This window comes from Dermacentor andersoni, chromosome 5, assembly GCF_023375885.2.
Source record: "Dermacentor andersoni chromosome 5, qqDerAnde1_hic_scaffold, whole genome shotgun sequence".
Taxonomy (NCBI): domain Eukaryota; kingdom Metazoa; phylum Arthropoda; class Arachnida; order Ixodida; family Ixodidae; genus Dermacentor; species Dermacentor andersoni.
This window is the reverse complement of record NC_092818.1, coordinates 195,188,968-195,213,514: the sequence shown is the minus strand read 5'-3', so window position 1 is coordinate 195,213,514 and position 24,547 is coordinate 195,188,968. Positions and strand designations below refer to the sequence as shown.

At 44.4% G+C, this 24,547-nt stretch overlaps 2 protein-coding genes across 2 annotated transcripts; one reads left to right on the top strand and one right to left on the bottom strand.

Annotated features, from left to right (window-relative positions):
• Window positions 1–409: 409 nt before the first annotated feature.
• Window positions 410–3,377, bottom strand: LOC129384844 (uncharacterized). The gene has a single exon (XM_055070419.2). It carries the CDS (start codon window positions 3,092–3,094, stop codon window positions 1,316–1,318), a length of 1,779 nt encoding a protein of 592 aa, XP_054926394.1. The 5' UTR covers window positions 3,095–3,377; the 3' UTR covers window positions 410–1,315.
• A 467-nt stretch (window positions 3,378–3,844) lies between these two features.
• Window positions 3,845–23,284, top strand: trsn (translin). Its single transcript, XM_050179542.2, has 6 exons — window positions 3,845–4,035; window positions 6,106–6,199; window positions 9,899–9,995; window positions 13,999–14,114; window positions 19,284–19,363; window positions 22,907–23,284. Exons 1-6 carry the CDS (start codon window positions 3,964–3,966, stop codon window positions 23,144–23,146), a joined length of 699 nt encoding a protein of 232 aa, XP_050035499.1. The 5' UTR covers window positions 3,845–3,963; the 3' UTR covers window positions 23,147–23,284.
• The last annotated feature ends 1,263 nt before the right edge of the window (window positions 23,285–24,547 follow it).

Genomic DNA, 24,547 nt, shown 5'->3' with positions numbered 1-24,547 from the left:
CTCGTCTAGATTTCTTAGTATTTTGTTCGTCACCCCATCCGCTCCTGGAGCGGAGGATGTTCTAAGTTTCTGCATGGCCGCCTTTACCTCTGCTACCGTTATGTTTTCGTCAAGTTCAGGGTTGGGGTTGCCGTTGTAGTTAGGAAGCGTCAGGTTTTTCGTTGTGCATATGTATCGGTTTTGTAATTCCGTTATCATTTCTTCGTCATTAAGTGGGCTTGCATGAATTATGCGTGCTACATCCTTCTGGTGAGCGGCTCTGCTGTTTTCTGGGTCTAAAAGATGTCTCAGAAGGTGCCATGTGTCTTTCAGCCCCAATTTTCCGCTCATTTGATCACATGTTTGTCCCCATTGTTGTTGAACTAAGTATTGAGAATGATTTTCGATTTCTCTTTCTAGTTTGGCTATTCTAATTCTAAGTTTTCTGTTGTGTTTTTGTTTCAACCATCTTTTTTGTAAGCTATTATGTGCCTGCCACATGTGTAATAATCTGCTATCAGCGGCTTTGTTTTCGGCTGCTGTCTCTATCGTCTTAGTGGTGTGCTCTGCGTCTTTCAATAGTTTGTTAATCCATTCATTTAGGTTTTCAATCTTCTTGCCATCTGCGTTACCCTGTCTCCTTTCTCTGAATTTATCCCAGTCTACCACTCGTGTCACCCTTCTTCTTTCCTTCTTGAGCGTACTGCTGGGTATAGTGGTCTCTATAATGTAATGGTCGCTCCCTAGGTTTTCGTTCGTGTTGTGCCATTGTGCATCTACTATGTTTTTGCATAGGGTCAGGTCAGGGCATGTGTTAGCTTGCACACTGTTCCCTATCCTAGTTGGCACCAGCGGATCTGTCAGGAGCGTGTATCCTTCGTCCTGAACATATTGCCAGAGGCTAGTACCCTTCTTAAAATTTGTTCTGTAACCCCATGCCATGTGTTGTGCGTTCATATCTCCGACTACTATTAGGGGATTCGTTTTACTGATTTTTCTGGCTTCGTTCATGGCTTTTATTATGGGGGAGGATTCCGCCTTGGGGGTGCTATATATGTTTAGAATGAAGAGCGGGGCCTCGCTTCTTTTTAGGGGTATGACCTCTATCAGGAGGCAGTCTGCACCGTTCGATTGAATTTCGTGCTCTATTGCAGTTAGATTTCTATGGACCAAGAAGGCCGTGAGCGGTTTTTCTTCCTTGCCATTTTCATATGTTTTATAATCCCGAACCTTTACTTTTTTCCTGGTTTCTTGTAGGGCTATGACATCGGGAATTTTTTCTTTTTCAAGGTTTTGAATGTGGAGCTCTAGGTTCTCCCGCTTTCCGCGGAAGCTCCTACAGTTCCATTGCCATATTCTTATCTCTGTCTGGCCCTTCCCCATGATTGGCTTTAGAGAGGGAGATGGATTGCGCTGTGGTGGAGGCCATGGGTCCTGGGGCCGAAAAGAGTTTGCCCATCACCTTAACCAGTTGACTGTCATGTTTCTGTACTAGCTCGTTTGTAGCCTTTGCTGCGTTTGTAAGGACTCTTACTTGTTCTGCTAACGTTTTATATTGTTCCCTGGTCTCGTTTCTGATAGCTGTGAAGCGTGCTTCTATGTTTGCTTCAATATTGTTTTGCCTTTCCTCAATTTTATCTAATCTCGTGGCCACTGTTCTTAATAGGCTCATTACTTCCTCGTGATTCCGTTTTTCGTGCTCCTCTGAGTCTTCCATCAACCTCTTTTTTGCCGGTGGCCCTCTTGCAGGTGACGGTGCCGTAGAGGATGCGTTTGACGGGGGGAGGGATGCCCTCCGCGGTTCCTGTGTTAAGATCGCGGGCTGTTGAGCAATATGTGTTTTACTTTCTTGCTGCTGTTGCGTTATTGCCTTCATTAGTTCCTGAATTATTCTTTCCTGTTTTTGTATGATTGCTTTAAGTTCCTTAATTTCATTACTCTCGTGGGAGGATTGCGGTGTCCCGCTCACCTGATGTGGTGCTCCTTCCCGCCAGGCGTTCGGTAGCGCCGGGTAGGACTCCGAGCGGTCTCGTTTTCCTCGGTCGTTACACTGGGCTCGGTTTCTTGATCTGCTTCTGCCTCGCTGTTGCTGCTGCTGTGTCGGGTGCGCAGGTTGCGCTCCCTGTCCCTCCGGTCGCTGAAATTCCACTTGAGGCTTGCCACTTCGTTTCTTGTTTCCCTTGGCGGGCGGTCTCTCATATCTGATCTTGCATTGGTTGGATCCCGTGAAGTGTTCTCCCTTGCACAGGATGCACCTCGGCGTGCACGTGGGCTCGTCTTGGACCGGATGCTCATTGCCGCACCTGTAGCAGAGATTTCTTCGTTCTTCCGGACACACGTCCGAGCGATGTCCCGGTCTTCTGCAGTTGTAGCATGCTTCCACTTTGGGTCTGAAGAGGTAGCAGTTGTGGATTCCTCCGCCGAATCGAATGGAGTCCGGGACTCTCTTGGTGTTTGCGAAAGTGATGAGCAGGGCTTTTGATGATTTTCCCATCCTTCTTGCGTCCACAATCTCTAGCTGTGGGTTGACCTTCACGATGTCGTCCATGATCTCGGCGTGGCTTTGGTCTTCTAGAACGTGATACGCAATCCCCTTGATGCTGTTGTCCGGTGCCGCTACGTATGCACACGTCGAATAGACTTGGTCTAGGATTTTGATATGCTGTACTTCCGCGTATTTCCCTGCGCGTTCCATAGAAGGGGTGCTCACGGTAAAGGAGTTGTTAAAAGGATTGATCCTTACTTGGTCGTGTTGCTTGATTTCCCCAAAGTTCACTCCGATGTCCAGGCACAGGGCGTACAGTAGTGTAGTGGCCGTGTGGTCACGGAGCCGAAGTCCGCCTCTCGGCCGGTGTACGATCTTGTAGTCGCTCTCTGGCAGACGCGGGAGCGGCTTCTTTTTATATGGGCGGCGTCTTATCGATGCGTTCACCCCACTGGTCTGGGCGGCCTTGCCGGTGGCGTCTGTCGGTGTCATAGCCGCATCCTGTTGGGCATTGGCGTCCCCATGCTTGGGGCGAGCTCGATCATGGGCTTTGATGGCAGCCTGTATCCATAGGCTTCGGTCTTCATATTCCTCCGGGGAGATTTCTTCTCCGTCTACGGCGTACTCCATCGCGACAGCGTCGGTGACGGCTCGAGGGGCCGGCGGCGACGCCGATAGCGCCCCTAATCGCGCTAGGCCTGAAGTAGGCCCAGCTCGACTAGCTGCGGCGGGTGAACGAAAGTGCCCCTAAAGGGGTAAAAAGGGGTCTTGCGCCTCGAAAAACAGCGGCAGGGTTCCAGGCACTCTCTGTGACCTTGTGGGAGCAGGTCCGGGTCTGCTGGTACAGAAAGTCGCTCGGAAAAGACCAAGAACTCGGGAGCCCATACGGAGCACATCCGCACGACTCAACGCGCCAAGCGTTCCTAGGCCCACCCCACGTGAAACATTCCGCTAAGGCGAATAGTTCAGCGACCATTTTGCGAATTGAATTTTTTAGCCCGCACATTCGTGCAATTATTTCGTGGGGTGTTGATAGAGCTGCAGCCGACAAATCCGTGGCGCAACGCATCGGGTACATGAGCTCGGGCTACTGGATACTGGAGCATTCTTTGCCATTTGCGCCCAGTTAAGCCGGCGGAAAGAGGGGTGTCATCAGGCGTATGACACCCCCCCCCCCCCAACGCTGGGCCCTTGCACCCGGGGCCCACGGCCCCCCGGCCCCCCCTGTTGCTACGCCACTGGGAGTACCACGCCGTAATACCACGCCGCGAGCAGCAGCGCCACGTTCCCCCTGGTGGCATCGGTGCGCAAGGGGGTCACGCGCGCTCGAAGGAAAGCGCCGCCGGTATTCACACCTCCCCTTCTAGCCACCCTAACCGCGTCGCGTTCGCTTTGCCCTGCAGGCTATGCTGTTCGCGTTTTGTCTACCGGCCAAACTTTTCACGTTTTGCCGACGGTTTAGTGTCTATTTGTCGACCATCGTTGGAGCTTAGCTCAAAATGTCGTACTCCGTGAGCGATGTCTTCCTTTCATTTCAAGAACACTTGGACAGCGAGCAAGACTTTCGCGAGGCGAGTACTTTGACAACTGGCCCTGTCAAAACGTGTACCTTCACGTACCGTTTTCGCGTTCCTGGAATGTTTGTTTAGGTGTTCCTGTTTGAGTAATTTAGACAGTCAATTTTCGGATGTTCTAGGCAGTGCAGTTACTTTGTATTTGAAATACTTCCTGTCATGTATAGTTATGTTTGGTTTCGCGAACGCTACTCCAGCGTTCGCAAACGTGCGCCTTGTCGCCGTCACGTAGTGTAGTAAGCGGTCAGTGTGCCTGTGACTGTTGAAACTTGCTGCACCTTCCTGTTTAAGCTCTGACCTTGAGCGTAGTCTAATTTGTTTCTTTTAAAGTGGTCTGCTGAGCGCCAAAGGCTTGCATATTTGCCGAGCATTAATGTTGCGTTCCTTTACAGGATGAAATATGCGACAAAAGTTATCTGCAGATTTCGATGTGCTGCGGAAATCTTCGATCCTGAATGTGCCACCTAAAGACTGTCAGAGCAACGCCGCTGTCACAGAGAGAAAAAGAAAATTAAGAGACGAGTCATCACTTCCCAGATATTTGCAAATTTTCTGCATCAGTAATGTCGCGTGTGATATTGAATTCGTACTTTTTTGTATAAAAGAACCACTGCCTCCGAGCCACAGACATCTGCAGTGTTTTAGTAACAGGCTATTAGTATTACATTAGCTGCTCTGGTGTCAGTGCACACCTGCTTTACCCGCCACCTTTTTGTTACTTATTGTTGTACAAAGGTGTTTAAGGGTGCTAGTTGTAATCGGCTGGCGCAGGACAGGGGTAATTGGAGGTCGCGGGGAGAGGCCTTCGTCCTGCAGTGGACACAAAATAGGCTGATGATGGTGATGATGTGTGTGCCAGAATATAGTACTGCACATGGGATTATATCCATTGTTCATATTCACCGAGTTCTGCAGAATTTATAGGATTAAAATGACACTCCCTATGGAGTTAGACATCTACTTGACCGCAGCAAAAACCACGGTGCAGAATGAGTTCCAGGGGTGCACTGACTGTGCAGGCTGCAAGTAAAACAAGCTCAATCATAAACACTGTACAATATCTTGCTTGATTACTAAAGCAGTGATATGTTTAGTTACCAATTGTATGAACTTTCTTCTTGTATAGGGCTTTCTTCTGCTGATGTTTTTTTTTTTTTTAAGGAATGTGGGAGACTTTGAAAACAATATAAAAAAGTGCTATTGGTGATGTGTTTGTGTGGCATGCCATACCCTTTGGGACTAATAACCACTTGTAGTCAAGGGATGTACTATGTGACACTTGCAATTTCGATTCCATATCTGCTGCTATGGTGGCGAGTTGTGCCAGATAACACACATAAGGTTAGGTTATAAATGTATGTACCATTTGCATAAACTGAAATGCAACCAGGAAATGTGAACTAATCACATGAGCTGTTTCTTGCAACCACAGTTGAGTGCCATGTGCAACCGTTCCATAGGCAGTCTTATAGCATTTTGTGGACTTATATATTTGTGGCTCTGAAATGCCAGCATTTCAGAGCTTAAATTCAGCCATTTTTACACATCCAGGCGAAGCTGGAAACACAACAGCACATTCTAGTTGTTTTCTACTTTTTTTTCAGTTTAGTTTATGCTAATTGTGTATGGATAAGCAAGAAAATAGATGAGGAGGACAGCTGTAGCGGAATTGAAAGAGCACCACATGCATCATACGGTGCCTCTGGGCTCTGCTCCCAACTGTGAAAAGTTGTTTTTATTTCTGCTTTCGTACCCTCCTTTATCAAAATTATGAAGTTCATTGCAGGTACAGCAGTCATTCATAATTAATTGTACAGTTCAATAAAAAAAAATGGGTAACAGGTAATTTTTTCTTAGACTCATATAGTTATGAAAAACGAAGCCCTTCCCTAGTTCCTTCAGTGCTCTGGTAAGTGTCATATACATCAAGACCTGACCCCTATGCAACAAAAAAGAAACTTGTGAAATGGTTGTTAGCGTGTTTGTCTGTGTCTGATACACATCAAAGGTACACATCAATTGTGTATCTTTGGCAGAGAGTGTGTCAACATGGAGTCGTACTTACAGGAAATCCGCCTGGCAGTGCGTGACCTAGAGCAGACAGCTCGTGGAATTCTCACACTGCTGCAGGCCATCCACCAGCAGGCTGGAATTAACACCAGTGAGTTTGTCATTCCTTAATGCATGCATTGAATTCAGCTTAGGATTAATGCCAGCTAAAATCGAAACCATGCCAACTACTTTGAGTTAAGAACCTACAGAAGTAAGGTACTTGACATGTGGTATGTTACATGTGGCGTGCATTCCACCGTATGAAGCAATAAAACGACGGACACCGACCAAAAGAAGTACTAAAAAAGGATTAAATCTAAGAGACATTCCGGCTTCCCTACGGAAGCCTTGTTCTTTTTAACCCTTGAATTCATACCACCCTATGTGTGTTTAAATGAACATTTACACATTTGTGTCTGCAAGGATCCATCATAGCCAGCAAGTATTGTGTCTTGTCATAGTCTTCCTTGTGTGGATGTCTATTGATGTGTTTCAGTCACATTGTAGAAGAGGCTCAGGCAGAGCAAATGCCAACCTGTGTTACCAAGCTAAACTCTCTTGTGGCTGCCAACACCACCTCTACCACCAACGTTGGAAAAGAGTTATAGTCAATATGCAGTGAAAAGTTTTTAACCCAAATACAGTACTTGCTTACAGGTACAAGTAGGCTAATTGGTTAATCCCAAAAGAGCCTGCCAAAGGCATTTCAAAAATAATCTCTAAAGCACAGAAAGCAAAGCCAGCAGGGATCACATACGTCCTCCTCTTTATACTGGGTTTTCTGTTCTGTGCAGTGAATTATGCTATACTACCAACAAATCAAAGTGCCAACCTTTATGCAAATAAAAAAATATAGGCACACAAAATAAAGGCAGGCTACTTAGCCTTGAACAGCGAGCATTTTCAGTTTTCACTTTATTGTGAGTATGGTTAAAAGGTAAAAAACCCGGGGCACTTCGCCGACCAAATAAAGACTTAAAAGAAAACAAGACGTTTCGGCTCCCACACGGGAGCCTTGTTCACAGGTAAAATAAACGAAAGTGCTCGAGCAGCTCGCTTAAATAGTCTAGAACACGTGACGCAGGCAGTGCGCATACACTGACGGCAGATTGCCATCGCTCCTGTAACAAATGCCTGAAGAATTACGCACATGGAAAAACAAACTGGCACCATCTGTTTGCATTTCTTTGAAGAGGTGATTGTTGACTACCAGACGATGGTGTGCTGATGTTCTTTATGCCAGAAGTGTGTCGAATTAGATGGTAAAACTTGATGCTATTGTGAAACAACACACTCTGATGAAGTTTCCATCGAACGAATGCCTAAAACAAACTGTAATTAATGCCCGACTTCAAGCTCAGTGTAGTGATTAGATAGCAAGCTGCAGCACAATATATGAGAGGTGCAAACAGTTTCAAGATAACTGGATGTCTGTGGAAGGTAATACCAGGAAAGGCAGCTCTGCAGCCACAGCTTTAGTTCCCCAGAACATTCTGAAAGTCAGGGATCTGGAACCACCAAATGATGTTTTGTCAATTTGCCGGACGCATCTTTCCTAGGGGCACTCAGTTCGATCATCCATGAAGGCCTCATGTTTTGCAAAATCAGTACGTGCAATATAGACAACTCGATACCTTCAATCAGGACAGGAAGCTGAAAGGTCACATAGAGCTCAGTGTTTTTGCCAAGGTAAGGCAAGTTTTCTTAGCTGGATTGTCACCTGCATTGATTCCTTAGTGCATCACCCCACAACACGATAGAAAGAGGCCTTGAAACACTAGCGACGTATGGACTCCTCATCATCTTCAGCAGGGAAACTCGTGACAAGAATTTTTCTTGAATAAATGTGGTATTATTCATTTCGAATCCCTCCCTACTGGTGAAACCATCAACAGTAAGTACTATCATTAGCTTGTGCGATGTGTTCACAATGCACTCGGAAAGGAACAGCCTAGCTCATTCACCATGGGCATTCTGTACCTCCAGGAAGATCTACACCTGCATACATCTCAACAGACTATGTAAACTCTGTAGAATTTGGGAGGTACTGCCATATCTGCCATACAGTTCCAATAAATGAGAAGAGAGGGGGTTAACCGAGGGGCCCAATTTTGTTAGTCATAATCATAAGAAGCCAACAAACACTGACACCAAGGGCGACACAGGGGAAATTACCTGTGCTTAATATATGAAATAAAGAAACGATAAATTAATGGAAATGAAAGTGGATGAAAAAACAACTTGCCGCAGGTGGGGAACGATCCCATAACCTTTGCATTACGTGCGCAATGCTCTACCAATTGAGCTACCGCGGTGCTGTTTCACCATCCACTTTCTTGGGTATTTATGTTTCCTAGTACATAGAACCCTGGAAGTGTTAGCCAGCGCCACCACTCGCAAACGTTGGCGGCGGATGTCAAACATCCTTTCTGCTGCAGGCGTCATGAGAACGTGATCTTTTTTGGGTGAAGCCAACCGGTCAATAAGCCCACACATTCCACCTGAAGGCATCAAAGTTGCCGGATTCGAGACCCTCATTATGTAATAAACGAGAAGAAAGGGGGTTAACCGAGGGGCCCAATTTTGTTAGTCATAACATAAGGAGCCAACAAACACTGACACCAAGGGCAACATACGGGAAATTACTTGTGCTTAATAAATGAAATAAAGAAACGATAAATTAATGGAAATGAAAGTGGATGAAAAAACTTGCCGCAGGTGGGGAACGATCCCACAACCTTTGCATTACACGGTTGCCTTCACCCAAAAAGATCACGTTCTTGTGACGCCTGTGGCAGAAAGGATGTTCCACATCTGCCGCCAAGGTTTCCGAGTGGTGGCACTGGCTAACACTCCCAGGGTTCTACTAAAAAACATAAATACCCAAGAAAGTGGATGGGCAAATGGCGCCGTGGTAGTTCAATTGGTAGAGCATCACACACGTAATGCGAAGGTTGTGGGATCGTTCCCCACCTGCGGCAAGTTGTTTTTTCATCCACTTTCATTTCCATTAATTTATAGTTTCTTTATTTCATATATTAAGCACAAGTAATTTCCCCTGTGTCGCCCTTGATGTCAGTGTTTGTTGGCTTCTTATGATTATACAGTTGCAATGTCACTCCAAGTAACTATAATCTCTTTGAACTACTGAATAAGTTCCTGGGAGTCAACACTTCAGCAGCGATGATTAGCTCAACCTCATGGCTGTGACACTACGAGAAATCTGTCTGCTGCTGGCACCTATCGGTACTGAAATGCTGCGATAACTGCATCAGTTCTAATGTGGATTATCTTGAGAAATGAGGCATGCTGTACTTCTAACCATGTCTTGTAATCCTGGAAAGGAGTTGGGAATTGATTTGAACACCCCTTGTATCTAGGAGTGTACTGCTGTGACAAAATAACTGAATTCATACAGTAGAAGATAGTAGAATACTTTACTGCTATTCAAAGCTCCTCTGCCCTTTTGATGGACGTTATATCATTTTCTGAGCATGTATTCAACTTTCTCTTGAAAGGATATGTGTATCACATCACCTTATTTCCTTAAAAACTGCTCTAGAGGATATATGTACACATTTTATGAAAACAAGGCTGCTGTACCTTAAAGCACCCTTAACCCCATCATAATCTTGGATTACTAAAAGAGCAGAGGAATATTTGCACTCGTTTAAGATGTGTTACCAACTAACCCAACAGCTAGTTCTTTCGGACCATCCATCATCTCTGTATATTGTGTAACACTGCACTTGTTATGCTGTGTGTCAATGTTGTCTGTATGGATGACTCGTGACTTCTCTGCCCACAGTCCCTGAGGTGTGCAAGAAGAGCAAGGCACAGTTTGCCACCGTTCGGGAGCAGTACCAGGTGCTGAAGTCCAAGGTGCCTGAGGGGCAGTACTATAGGTCAGTCATGACAGTCTCATGAAGTCAGTTTTGTCAGACCAACACTTGGAGCAGCAGAAGTATGAAACTGAAAAAAAAAAAACATGCTCAAAAGAATCAATGACACATATTGTTGTTTCTGTAAACATATGTCTGTGGTGTTTAGCAGTACAAATGTAAAAACTCAAAAAGAAATGCTGAGGAAGGCACTAATTTTCTGGCTACCTAAAAACTTGAATCGCACAAGCAGTAAACTCTTGTCTGGTGTTCTTTCTAGTTCAGTCTTAATCATTGTAGCTTATACAGTTAAGCCCACTTACAACGATTTTAGTTATTTCATTTTTCATTTTTCATTTTATTTACTTACCTTAAAGACCCGACAAGGGAATATTAGAAGCAAAAAAGCTCCCAAGATTGCATCAACAGACAATCAGCAGAATAAGATGATGGGCAGATGATGGCGACAATATTGTGAGGAAGACTGTTCCAGTCTTTGGTCGCACGAGCAATCACGCAATCTGAATATCGCATATCGCTTCATGATGCCCAAGAACAAAAAAGCAGGCCACTTTTTTCTTCCTAAAATACATAAAGTTCCGGTCGAAGAAATATTTACAGCAGAAATCCCATCTCGGCCTATTGTGTCTAATAACAACACACCTACTGGGTCACTATCTAAATTCTTAAATCACCACCTACCTGTCAAACATCTCCACCACCTTCCCATCTTTCATTCAAGACCCGCCGCCGCACTTCCTTCGAATTATCGACGGCATCAACGCCAACAGAATCCCTTCCGACCACGCTATTCTTGTCACTTAGGATGTTTCTGCCCTTTACCCCAACATACCCATGATTGAAGGAATTGAAGCCATTTCTAAATCCCTCGCAATCAATCCCCAAGCGCACGGTCCTGAAGTTTACCAGTTGCTCCTTAGGTTAGTTTTCATGCTCAACTATTTCGAATTCGATTCTGTTCACTACCTGCAAACTTTCGGCACTAGCATGGGTACACCATTCGCTCCCACGCATGTGAACATTTTCATGGGTCAGCTTGAAGCAGACCTGTTCAAATCCTACCCTTTAAAACCCCACACCTGTCTTCGTTACATTGACGACATATTTATAATAGGGTAACATGGCACAAGTGCGGTAACTGACTTAATTAGTCATTTCAATCACTTTCACTCGTTGATTAAATTTACTGCTCACCACTCTCCTAGTCAGATCAACTTCCTGGACACGACGGACTACATAGAAAACGGGAAAACTGAGAACGACACTTTACCGGAAGCCTACAGATAGCCAGCAATATTTAGACTACAACAGTCATCACCCGAGACACTGCAAGCAAGGAATTTTTTGGGACATGCGAAACGAATAAGAAGAATCTGCAGTGAAGACCAAGATTATATCCACCACCTAAATGACCTTAAAACAACGCTAGCAAAAAGGAACTATCCCCAAGTTGCTCTCGATAGAGCTTATGATGCCACATCAAGGTTGGAGCGACAAGTCGGAATTGGCAAAGAAACAGCCCACACTAGAATCTGACAGACCGCTGGCCTTAATAACAAAATATTCTAATGCACTACCAAACATAAACAACATCCTATGAAAATACCACCCAATATTATCAAGTAACGAGCGTCTGAGAAAAGCGTTCTGGATGAACCTAGGGTTACCTATCGCCGAAACAGGAACCTTAAAGATATGTTAGTGCACGCAAAAGTCAGCCAACATCATTCCCCCGTAATAAAAGCATGTTGTCGCCCCAGGTGCAGAATCTACAGGCACATCCAAAGTGACATTAAAATTAAAAGCACTGCAAATTTATACACACAAAGTCAAATCTTGCTTCACTTGTACAAGTTCGGATGTGATTTATATGCTTGAATGTTCCTTCTGTAAGAAGCCGTATATCAGTGAAACAAGACAATCAATGAATGTCGGATTAAACGAACATCGCGCAGACACAGCTAAAAAGCTTCCCAACACCGTCGCCGAGCATTTCAACCAACCAGGTCATAACTTCGATGAACTTAAACTCTACATCTTGCAGTCAAATTTCCATCCTGAACGAGAAAGAATATACAGAGAATCATACCTTATCCATAAGTTCAAGATGTTGCAACCAATAGGCATAAACGTTTCAAAGGGAGCTTTAGAACCTATTCGCTATGCTAAATTTCAAGCTATAGACAACAACACTTAGTTTGGTTTCTTACCGTTTTCTTCTCCCTTTTCTTTCCCTTTTTTCTTTTTTCCAGCCGGCATGTCAAACGCCGTTGGCATGCCGGCTAACACTCGGGCGTTGACACGTGATTGACAGACGGCCGGGTCCTTGGCCTTGTGCACAGCACTCCTTTATTCTCAATTCCACACACTAACACACCTTCGCTCATGCCGCACCCACCCACCTTACACCCTCTCCCCTTTAGAAGAACCCCACCTATATATACTGTGGCGGGGAAAGCATATGTTGCCTTAAAGAAGACAAGTCCACTTGTCAAAATGTTGGCCACTGCGAGTGACGTTTTTCATAGCTGTGGACGTGGTAAAGACACTTTGGATGGAGGTTACCACGCGTTGCATAAAAAACCGTTTTCGCAAGGCTGGATTCTTCTGTGCAGCAGAAGAGTCTGGAAGTGTCAAGCTCAGAAGCGATGACAACTAGCTTGTGGATTTATGGCAGCACATCATTGCAGTGCAGTCGAGAGCTGCTGACATGGGACGACAAAGTCAGTGTCACAGAGTCATGCCTGAATGAGGGCTTTTTCCATGTAAAAGGCTTCATCAGAAATGAATTTGAAGTAGAAAGGGAGAAGACTGGAACCAATACTACCACCTATAAGCGCATCAACTGCAATAGAGTACACCACGCCACTGAAACAGCATGTCTGCAGTAACACCCATTTGAACAATCAGGAAACCGCGGTTATTGCGTCAGCATTGAAGAAGCAAGGCAAGTTTATAGATTACTTTAGAAAATAAATGTTTCTCCTATTTAGTCAGCTTATTCTGCATGGCCACTTATGAATGCTCGGGTATATCAAATACATCCTTCATGACCGTGATGTTTCTTGTAAGTGGGTTCAACTGTATACTTCTTTTCTGTTAGCTGCTTATACAGATTTTGTATAATACAGTCAAATCTGATTAATTAGACCCTCGTTAATTTGGAAATTCAGGTTTATGCTTTGTTTTAAAAGAAGCGAGGGTGGTAGATTTCTTTAGTAATTAATAGCATGTTAAGCAGTATTTGTTACCTCACTTTTGGCCCATTTGATAATTTGAAATTTAGCTACATCAATATTTTTTCTGGTCTCATGAAATCTGAATTAACAGTGTTTGGCTGTACTGGTGTTAACTGCTTCTGCTTGCTGAGCCCTTCTAGTTTTGCTGTGCCTTTATCAGCTGGTTCAGCAAGCAATCCTGCTGAGCTCTACAGGCTTTTAATTTGTATTTATACAAACCTATTGGAGCAGAAAAAGGGGACATTTCTTATAAATTATTGTGTACAGGGATGCTGGAATGAAATGTGAACATGAGAAAACGAACTGGAAGGCAAATTTCCCTTTTCATGTTCACCACTATGTGTGTAAAGCTGGGGCGATTCATTCACAGAGTTTGAGTTATGGGTTCATAGCACTCTTAACACCTGGTTACGCCACAATTACATGTCTCTCTTTCATGTAATCAGGCATGAGAATCGTTTGCATTTCATTCCAGCATAATAGTACATGGGTAAAACGTAAAGGTAATTTTCACAGAATTTTCCAATCAAAGCTCAAAGAGTGGCTATCACACAAGTGCAGCTATGTCACATGACTACACTGGCTGTATAATATTATGCAGAAGTATGCCCCATTTACTTGGAGCTATCAAAGACATTGCAGGAGAGCGAGCATGACAGCATGTCAGTACTGCTAGAAAGATTCTCATCCAGTTTTTTATTATGCTTTGTCTTCATCTAGCACTGAGCTTGTAGTCAATACAGTACGTAAGTGGGTTGGTGATGCAGGTTCCATGACCACTGGAGGTTTGTGACACAGAGGCTGTGCTTCCTTGTGGCCCTTACAATCTACCTGGAGGAAGAGCGTCTTGTACAACGGGAACAGGTGGCTGAGATGCTAGGCCGTGAGTGGAACTTTGCTGCCTCTCGCACGCAGGGCTTCGCATTAATTTCACATGAGAAGGATTACTGAGATGTTTATAATAAGAAAATAGTAAGTGTTTGAATCTAAGAATGCACTCGAAAGTTAATTGATGGGGTATTTATGGAATGATAAGTGAAGTTGGCAGCAGTAGTTGAGAATATAACTTTAGATGACAATGAGAGTTGATTCGTTTAGCAATATGGCATTTCAAATCAAATTCTGTTGTTTATTGGCAAAACGAAAAAGTGCACAAAAAGAAATGCAGGCGAGGTTCCCCATAACAAAGTATTGTGCTTGTGACTGTTAGTATGTACTAGAAAGAGCAGGCAAGTTACAGATTGATTAATGGGGCAAGCTTACGTCCTTCATTGTGCACCTCGTAGCTTAGACTGAGCCCTTTTACTGTTCTTTTCTTTCTTTACATTCCAAAACATTTGTGGGCAGGTATGAATGTATTAGAACAGCACTTAATTTGTGTTCCTCAAAATATCTATTAACTTGTTTTTACTAAATGCAATTTAATAGAACCATTTATAGTCGAATCTCATTGATACGTTCCCATTACTTATGTTTTCCTGGCGCCAACGTTCGCAATTGAGAACACAAAAATGACCCAATAGTTATTTTTCACCAGTTCATACGCTCCCGGGAAACACGATTTTTCGACACCAACGTTTAGTACATTGCAAAATTGCGATCATATGATACGTTTTCCAGCCACTAGATCCCATGTAAACAAGAAAAGGCGTGAGGCGCATGCATTCGAGAACAGTATATAGCTGCCTGCCAACACAGCTTCACCGCAATACATGCCCGCCCGTCTCGCGTGAGAACGCCGGCACGCACTCATTGTCTCATTTCAGTGCCAGCAAATCTTGCTCCGAGGTCGTTGCATGCGGCATTCACATTTATCACCGCCAGTCCTATATTGATAAGCATCTTGACCTATCTGTTTCACAGTGCGTGGTGCCATTGGAAGTGTAGCGCACGCATTTAATAGGCGGTGACGGAAACGTGCCGCCGTTCCCTGCTGCAGACTGCAATCGTATACGTTTTCCGGCCGCTAGATCCCATGTGAACAAGAAAAGATGCGAGGCGCACGCTATGGAGAACAGTATATTGCCACCTGTCTCGCATGAACCAACGGCGCTCACAGTTTCTTATTCTGGTACCAGCAAATCTCCACTAATGTCGTCGCACACCAGATTCACAGCTATCACCGCCAAAGCTATTGCAATAAACATCTTCACCTATCTGTCTCAGCGTGTGGGACGTAATGCCATTGGAAACATACCACACAGCTTTAATAGCCAATAACCCAAACATGCTGCCCTTCCCTGCTGCATGCAGAGTGAAGTGAGTGTCATGTTTCGCTCTGACGGCATCGTAGGCATCATATTCCAGCACGTAGTGCCATTGGTAGCGTACTGCACGCTTTTAATAGGCAATGATCCAAACGCGCCACTGTTCCCTGCTGTAGACGGCACGATATGGGTGTCACATTTAGCTTCAGCGGCATTAGGCGTCGACCACCAGCTCGATTTCGTTTCGGTTTCCCGTTGCCCTCTTAAAACACTGTGCAATAAGAAAACAAAACGCGTCTCGGGCCGCCAGAGCACCACCCGCTTGACACACGTCGGCGTGTCGTGCCGCAACGATCCACACAACATGTCCCATTATGTAGATGTCAACAATAGTTGAGTCTGTCAAGTTTTTCAGTTACTTCGGATCGTACATTTTTCTGGTTAGTATGTTTTTTCTTGTGATTGTTTTCCAAAACGTGTGAACGAGGTTCTACTGTATACATCAAAACATGCCTACCAATTTTAGATTCTTTAACCACCACCACCACCACCACTTAATGTCTTGGAAGATTAGCTACTAATGGTCTGAGTTGACTAGCTACTGCAAATAATGTTGAAGTTCTTTTGTCAATACCCATGGGTACGATGGTTCACTATTTATTAAGGAAACAAACCTCGGCTTTCACTACAGTATGTACATTCTATCATGGCTTTGAAGAGCTTTTGCCATATCCTCTTTCTCTCTGCTTCCTAAGCAACATTCAAGACTGCACACTTTCTGTACTTGGCTCTGAAGAATTATTTGTAAACACCCTCTTTGGGTGCAATAAAGGAGCCTCTCTGTATCATTTATGGCTCCTTTGTCTTCTTCAGGAGGGTGCAAAATTTAAATAGTATATGGCACACAAGCACAACACAGCCCTTGTACGGCCACCATTGGCAGAATTTGGTCAGTTAGACCAGTCTTGTTTTCGCTGATGCTCAGGCTTACGTTTAGGACTTTTTAATGGAGGTGTGCGAACTCGAGCAGTTCTTGAGACCAAATCAAATACAAGATGAATAATGCCAGAGGCAAGTCGAATAAAATATTGATTACATTTCTAATAGTTTTCAAATAATATACAGCCTTCTCACTAAATATTATTGTCATGGTTACTGAAGACCAGCGCAACAGTCCTGCTTCTCATGGGTTGACGAAGACCACAACAATGTTGGTGGGACTGATCGCTATAATTCCCTTAAGCCTGTGCTGCTTAGCTTCACAACTGCCTGCCAGCTACTGCTTTTTTTAGGCGGCATGAAGAAGAACCGACAAGTTGGGACCTATGTAAACAGAAGCTACGTTACTTGTTTGGGAGATCAGTCGAGTGACAGTAGGCAGCCAGGTACAAACACTTCATGAGCTCAGACGTCCACAGAGTGGTACGTCACGTAAATCCAAGACATGTTAGTCCTGTGCCACAAAGTTGATAAAAACATGCTAGGGGTGGACAAAGTCAGGCATGTGTTAAGAGGCATAACTGACGATACCTTCAACATACTCCTTTGTAAGAACTATTCTAAGGTTGACGCCATTATCACTGATTGTCAGTGATTCTAGCAGGCTAAAAGTAGGTGGATTACTCACTGCTTTGACCGGTGCCCTAACACTGTTTTGACTTCCTCGTGCGACGATCCAGTGACACTACATCTGCTCTCAACATCAGACAACCTGACAAGGATTATCTGTAGGAAACTAGAAGCCATGGCTCCCACTGCTCACCAGGCAACCATATCTCTTATTCTAGCCATCGTGCATCAAGAGGTTGCAAATATGGGCGTCCTGCCTCTACGTACCACCAGTCACGCCCCTCAGTCTATGTACACTGCCGGTCAACACTACGTCGCCCCCAGTCGTTCCTGCTGCCACTTTGCTCCTGCATTTTCCACCACGCTTCAGAAATCCTTCCGAGTGGCTCATGCCAGACATTACAATCTGCTTTTCTTGCTCTTGCGTTGTGCAAATTTCCCACCACTGTTGTAGCCGATGTTATTCCCCACCAAGATTTCACGATGACCGCCATCAGGACTGTGGACCTTGCCGTTCATCCCCTTACTAACCCACTGCACACTGAAGTTGCTGCACAACGTCCCTGCTCTCCAGCCCCAGCTTGATCCGGACACATCTCGGGAAACTAAACAGTGTAGCTCCCTGAGGTGATGCCGCATCGGCGACCCAGACCGAAAATCTTCTGCCAACCCTTAATCCTAGATGCAGCTTGTTTCATGTTCTCGTCGATGGCCTGATCGTTACCGCACTTATACACACTGGAGCTCACATATCTGTCAAGAGTTCTGCGGTCCACTGCCGCCTCGAAAATGTGCTCACACCTGCTATGTCCCCTGCAGTTCACGTAGCTGATGGAAACCAAACAGCTCTTCTCAGTATGTGCACTGCCCGCATTACGGTTGCCGGCCAGCACACTTCAAATCATGTCGGCGGCAAACTTGCGTCAGTTACTTATGGCACTTTTTTTTTTTTCACATTTCTCGACAGATTAGTGTGTATTACGTTTAGAGTTTTTACAATGTTTGAGAAATTTCTACACCGTGCTGAAACTTCAAATCCCTCTCAACGTCCTCATTTCCGCTGTTTATCTCTCATTAATGTTACGTTTCTTCATTCGAATGTGTACAAATACAGTAAAAGCTCATTAAACCAAACCCGGTTAAACAGTAGCTTCATTTTAAAAGTAGTAAAGTCCAATCCCTGGCTCAGCGGCCATTGAACATGATGCATTTTGTATCTGCATAAACCGTACTAGCTTATTGCGTATGTATTGGCATATTGGTTAACATGTAGTGTTTCCCCTTTTTGTCGCGCAATCATGGTGCTGTGTCGTCCCCATGGGCGGCCCGGCAGAACAACAAGCCTCAGAGATAAGAACAAGGGCGTTTGCGCATGAAGCCACATCAACATCATTTCGGTGCCGTGGCAGAGCGTTATGGTGTTGTGTAAGCTAGGACTCACGTCATGCCAAAGCTCGGATAAAAAACATTGAGTGTTCACCGTAGAAGAAAAATTGGACAGCGTTCATGCTATCGATGTGGCACGAAGTCGGTGCTAGCATGCGACAAGGATATGCCGTTGACTACACTGTGGAATTCGAAGAAGTTGTTCAGCAGCGTTGATGCGATCATGAACAGATGTCGGCTACAAGGTTCAACTTTTCGCCATGGTAGCCTCTGTTAATGCTGAAGGGTCGCCTAACGACAGTGATGAGGACGACAGGAACAGTGACAGCACGGGCGATTCAGGCCCAAGAGTGACAGAAGCTGGGCGTTATGTCAGCCTCATGAATGCAATTGTCGCGACGAGAACAGCACCCCGCAATGAAAAAGGTGCCACACGACTTCAGCAGCGCTATCGTGCCCGTGCACGGAGAATATGCAATGCCAACGAGGAATCTGCCATGTTTGTCGAGAAGAGGGGGCTGGCTGCAAAGCTGGCTCACAGCTTCAGTAAGTTTGAGGCCACTAGCGTCACTGCTAGGCCGCTGCACCATCAAACGAAAATAACAGGCTTTTGTTACGCGAAGTGAGTAAATACTGCATGTTATTCCCTTTCATCGTAGTCTATCTGAGTTCCGTTTTCGACAGGTAAGTGGGCGATCGATCTCATGCTATTTCGGTTAAGTAGTACTACCGTTCAGTACATACTTTTTCTGAGCTCCGGCCAACTACAGTTTAACGAGGTTTCACTGTATAAATTTTCTGTGGGATTCCTCCCAGGCAGTCTGGCAAAAGTATACTGCTGACTTCATTGCATGAATGCTGTGTTTGAGCGGCACTTCTCGTCTATGCAGTGTGCATAGAGCAAGACAAGGGCTTCCACTTGGATCTGGATGACTACCTGAGTGGGCTGCTTATGCTGGCTGATGAGCTGGTAAGTTCTTGATACACTGATGAGATCACTGTACTGCTGTGCTGGAGCAAAGGTACTCAACTTGGCCTTTATTGTAAGGAGTGCAGGAGTCAAATGCACATCTGTCCTTTGAGACGTCATTTCACCAAATGAGCATAATTTTTATTAGCCAAAACTTTACAGGACAGAGCAGCTGACAAATTTTCTGAACTTCGACTTTTAATACAGTAGGCTTCCATTAATTCACTACATGTCCCATACATTTCTATGGGCCAGAGATTGTTATTTTGACTTTAAAATTGGCCCACAATGGATAATTCGAATTTGACTAGCCAGCACATGTGCCTAACCCCAATGGTGACCCCAGCTGGTGCTCTAATGGCTACAGCCTCTGTCTTGGCAGTGCTAGAGGACAGTGAATACATTGAAGACGTACCTCCTACCAAAAATGCTGACCCTTGGCCTGCCTTCAGTGGATTTCAACATGATAGCGGCAGCTCATAGTGATTAGTATTTAGCCACTTTCAATGTACACATGTCTTCCATGAAAATTGGTCTGAAAATGCCTACGCATTACAATCAGATACGAAACCGAAATTGTGTTCAAGGCATTAGCAGCAGTATACCGTCAGAGCCATTGTCATGACAAGATGGTGACAAAATTTTTGCATAGCATGGCAACAATGTCGCACCGCTTTGAGGCTTTAATTTCCTTTGTTTCCTTTGTAGCAACTGCTACGATCGGGTGGGTGTCCGATTTTTCCTTTAATAATATAAAAGCTTATTCAAAAGATAAGTTATTTTACATGATAAGCTAGTAGTAGCAGAATTGCGTCGCATGTTCTTTTGGCGCTCCAATGTCGCAGGATGAACTGGCAAAGTGGTTAGCCTAGGCATGGGCCAACATCCTGTTCGTGATTGTAGTGGAGTGGTTCAAAAAATGAATATCAAATGCAATAGATTGCAAGCAGGGCAACATACAGACAGCATTAAAGGGCTGTTTGAGAGTAACGACAATGAACATTAAGGGTAGATCTCAATTCCCTGAAGGTATCTATAATTGGAGGAATGCTACCTCTTTTTAATGCGAAAGCATTATATGCCTCAGCGCCTTCGTCACCACTGAGCGCTGCTACCAAAAATGGCCGACAGCGCATAGAGTAAAATCACGTAAAAAATGCTCAGATTAACGTCAGATTTCTCAAGAAGGTTCCTGTACACAAAGTAAATCAATGGCTTTCAAAATTAAACTTGATAAATTTCAGTCTGGGTGGAAATCGAGCCCAGGCCACCAGAGTGCGAGATGAGCACGCTTCCCCGACTCCACAGCGGCTCCACCGTTTTGGCTGAGTAAAGGTTTGCCTAGCGCGTGCGTCAATGCACACATTGCATCGCAGCCAACGGGGAGGAGGTGGTGCCACGTCATGGGCATACAAAATGGGTGCATAAAATAGAAAGCATTAACATGCGTTGAGACAAGATCTTGACGTCCTGTCATGGGACACCTGAGCCCAGGTCGCCAAAAACCTGTCGGACAATTCAATAAAGTTGTTACCAACCAATGTGCCATTGAATGCTGCTGAGTGGCCCTTCGTGTTATGAACTCCTTACAGGCCAGCGAGCACATTGAGACACTTGGCGTGTTTTGATTTGGCCTTACCGAGCCGCACTTAAAACGCAGGCGAGAGCTTGCACGAACAAGGAACGCACGGAAGAAAAAAATTTGCACTAAAGGAACTATAATGATTTTATATTCCCACACATAAGCACTCTTAGGTGTCTCTGCAATCGTTTTCCTTATTTATTTTTTTTTTAAATGGGTGCTTGTTGCATTTGTATGCACAGTTTTTTACTATGAAAGTAAAAAAAGAACTGAAAAAAGAATTGAGTACGCTTTATATTCAAGGGACAACTTAAAGCTATGTATAAACAACTAAATGAAGCACTGGTACATTTAGACTTTTCTTTTGCCTCTTATTACCATATTTACTCGCATAATGATCGCCCTCGCGTCATGATCACACCCCTGAATTTTGTCGTCGAAATTCGAAATTTTTTTTTTTCTTTCCCGTGTAATGATCGCACCCTTAACTTGTCGCAGCGGTATGTCGTGTGCCAAGTCTAGCTAATAATGATCGCGCTTACCATCTGTCGAATGCTGCGCGAACGACTCTTGAAGACATACCAAGTGGTCTGCACGCACCCAACATTTTTAAGCAGATTTCCAATTTCATTCCTTTCATCACTTTCTGCACTCCATGAAAAAATAATAAAGCTACAACCAAACTTGCCTTGGCTTTAATACTTGTAGGCTTCATAATGGTTTTGGCGAACAACAAAAAAGTGCCTTTTGATTCTTCTCATCTGCACTCGTGAGCACGCAACAAATCGCGAGCGGCAACTATAGTGGCCATGTTTACACTGATACCCTAGAAGTGTACCCTATTCATTCGCCGATGCTTGTACCGCAGCTAAGATATTCGCCCACCCTTAGCGGAAACTTGCCGTACTAGGATAGCAGTGAAGACAAATTCCGCCGTTTCCGCAGCATGCCTGCCATGTGTTTCTATGTCACTGGCAGCTAAGCGCACCCATCTCTGTTTCTGTCCCCTCAAAGTGGACATGGCTACGTTATTGTTGCAAACTTGCCAGTATTAACGATATTATTCATTACTGATACGGAAGAAGCTGTTTCAATGCTCATAATATACTCACGAGAAGAAAAATAATTGCGTTCGGTGCGTTCGGCTTGCTCCGCCGGCCCCCATTTTTGTTTTGGTGTCCCGTACTGACAGCGGCAGCCGCCTGCTTGTTGACCTGTTGTCATACCACAGCAAATGCGGGATGAAAAAAGAAAATGTTTCTTTTTGTGGGAAATTTAATCCGCGTAATGATTGCACGCCTAAATTTGCGTCAATTTCTTTTACAAAAAGGTGCGATCATTATGCAAGCAAATATGGTATATTTTGGCTTGCCAGATAGTTTGGTAAATTTCATGAAGTCCTGTTAAAGTTGAATTTATCGAAGTTGACTTCAGCAATGAGTTCAGAAGCAATGAAGCTTGCATGCAGGTCACGAGAGTGAGGGAGAACCAGGGGAGGGCGTAGTACACCTCTCACATGCCTATGCCGGCTCTCAATGCATCTACTTTGTGGGAACGCGACGACGGAGTACGGGGGGGGGGGGGGGGGGGGGGGGAGAAGTGGACACATGTGCTCCCCACACAGAAAACACTCAGTTTGTTGCGCTTGTCTCGAACTTGATGTTTTGCCACTGACTATTTTTACACATTCCAATTAGAAAAGCAGATAAGCAATGAGCAGCTGTAGGGGGCATGTGTGTATAATTTTTTGCCATTGACGTGCAGTGTTGCAGGGAGCAGAAGAAACGAAGGACAGCTACTACTTTAAAAACAAGTATAGTGCATCAGAGTAGTGTGTATGTAACATTATATTTTATCTGGTTAGCGTTTCCAATCATAGAAAGGCTTAAACAGCGGGAATAATGTTGCAATTGGGTGGCTATGATATGTGAGCTTGTAATATGAGTCCTGTTTTTCCACAGAGCCGCTTCGCTGTGAACAGCGTGACAGCTGGAAACTACAGCTGGCCTCTGAAGATCTCTGCATTTGTGACTGAGATGAACTTGGGTTTCCGGCTTCTCAACTTGAAGAATGATAACCTGCGCAAGAAATTTGATGCACTGAAGTATGATCTCAAGAAGGTTGAAGAAGTTGTCTATGATCTGTCGATCCGAGGACTCAAGCCGTCAGGTGATGCTGACTTAATGCCCAAGAGTGGCTGAGTGTGTTCCATCTCATTCAGACCTGGCTACTGACTGCCTCATCTTGTTCTGCTATGTGTTTGCGATCACATTCTTGTTCATTCATTTAGTGGCAACGGAAGCCACTGAATAAAAGGGTGATCATTGCTGTTGATTGAATATGAGTGTGCTGGCTTTAATAGAGAGGGCTGTGAGCCTTTGGAAACATCATCAGTAGTGTCTCAATCTTTATCATCATTGTCAATACCAAGTTATATTTATTTCGACCTCTTAATGTGTGATGCAGTTATTTCATGCAAGACCTGCGGGTAGCCAATGGTGAATGGAAGGTGCTGGGATTGTTTTCCATTGCTACTTAACATATTCTATGTGGGAGTTTTTTCTTGAAATTCTGATTGTGCATCATGACTCCTTAATGGACAATGGAATGTATGCCTCTGGTGCACTGTAACCCGCAGTGCAAGTTGCATAGTTCATTTTATGGGTCACTTGTAGGTCGCACTAACACCCTTACATTTGGCACTGAGCAGGGCTATTTCAGATGTGCTGATAAATTTTAAGTCTTAATTGAGAGGTGTGCCAGTCAGCAGCCCACATTGCACAGGGTCTGTGCCAAATGCAGATGATTGTGGTGCTTGTCTTGAGCTTTGCAAGCATTTATTTCACTTAGTAAGTATGTGCTAGCCATGCTGTCCAAATTATGGGAAGAGCCCTACTTAAGGAGTTTTAGTAAGGCAATGAGCTTATGTATGTTGGTCAACGATGACCCATATGGCATTGGACATGTCTTTTTGTTTTGTTTTTGTTTTTAAATTTGATGAGTCAGCTACATTCTGCAGTACTTGTCTTCAGGTTGAGGTTCCTTATGCCACTTGCACTCAGATGGAACAATTCTGTCTTCTGGTTTGCCAATGTTTATGAATGTACAAAATGCTCGCTTCAAAATAGACCATTAACTGATGCACACCAGAAATACCCCACACAGTGCACCAGTGATCCTAGATGCAGCGAACATGAAGATGTAATAGCTGCTCTTGAGGAAAAAGACTACAGTTGGGGTAGTGCAAACTAACTGTGCTTGTATTCAAAAACCTACACACACTAAAAAAATGTTTTGGAACAATGGCTGCTCACCAACCTCAATAGTAAATGAGTTCATAATGCAGGTCTTGACCACTGACCAAAAGTTTATGGATAGGAAAGTGGATAAGTACAGCCCAATGCTTGATGCCCACTTGTTCTTGGCGATCTCAACCTATCCCATTACATCTATGGTAAGAGTATGTTACAGCTTCGAAATTGCCTCAGCATTATTGCCCATTCAGAATCAAGCTTATTAAGGCCAAAGCCGTCTAAGCTGAAGCTTAGACGGTTTCATGGGACGAGAAATCCAGTGTCCGGCGTTATGGCGCAGAAGTTCAT

What these genes read in the sequence shown, in the direction of transcription:
- trsn (XM_050179542.2), top strand. Translation starts at nt 3,964, where the DNA reads ATGTCGTACTCCGTGAGCGATGTCTTCCTTTCATTTCAAGAACACTTG. An exon ending in GCGAGCAAGACTTTCGCGAG is followed by an intron (nt 4,036 to 6,105) that starts GCGAGTACTTTG and finishes TCGTACTTACAG; the next exon opens with GAAATCCGCCTGGCAGTGCG. An exon ending in TTATGCTGGCTGATGAGCTG is followed by an intron (nt 19,364 to 22,906) that starts GTAAGTTCTTGA and finishes GTTTTTCCACAG; the next exon opens with AGCCGCTTCGCTGTGAACAG.
- LOC129384844 (XM_055070419.2), bottom strand. Translation starts at nt 3,094, where the DNA reads ATGGAGTACGCCGTAGACGGAGAAGAAATCTCCCCGGAGGAATATGAA.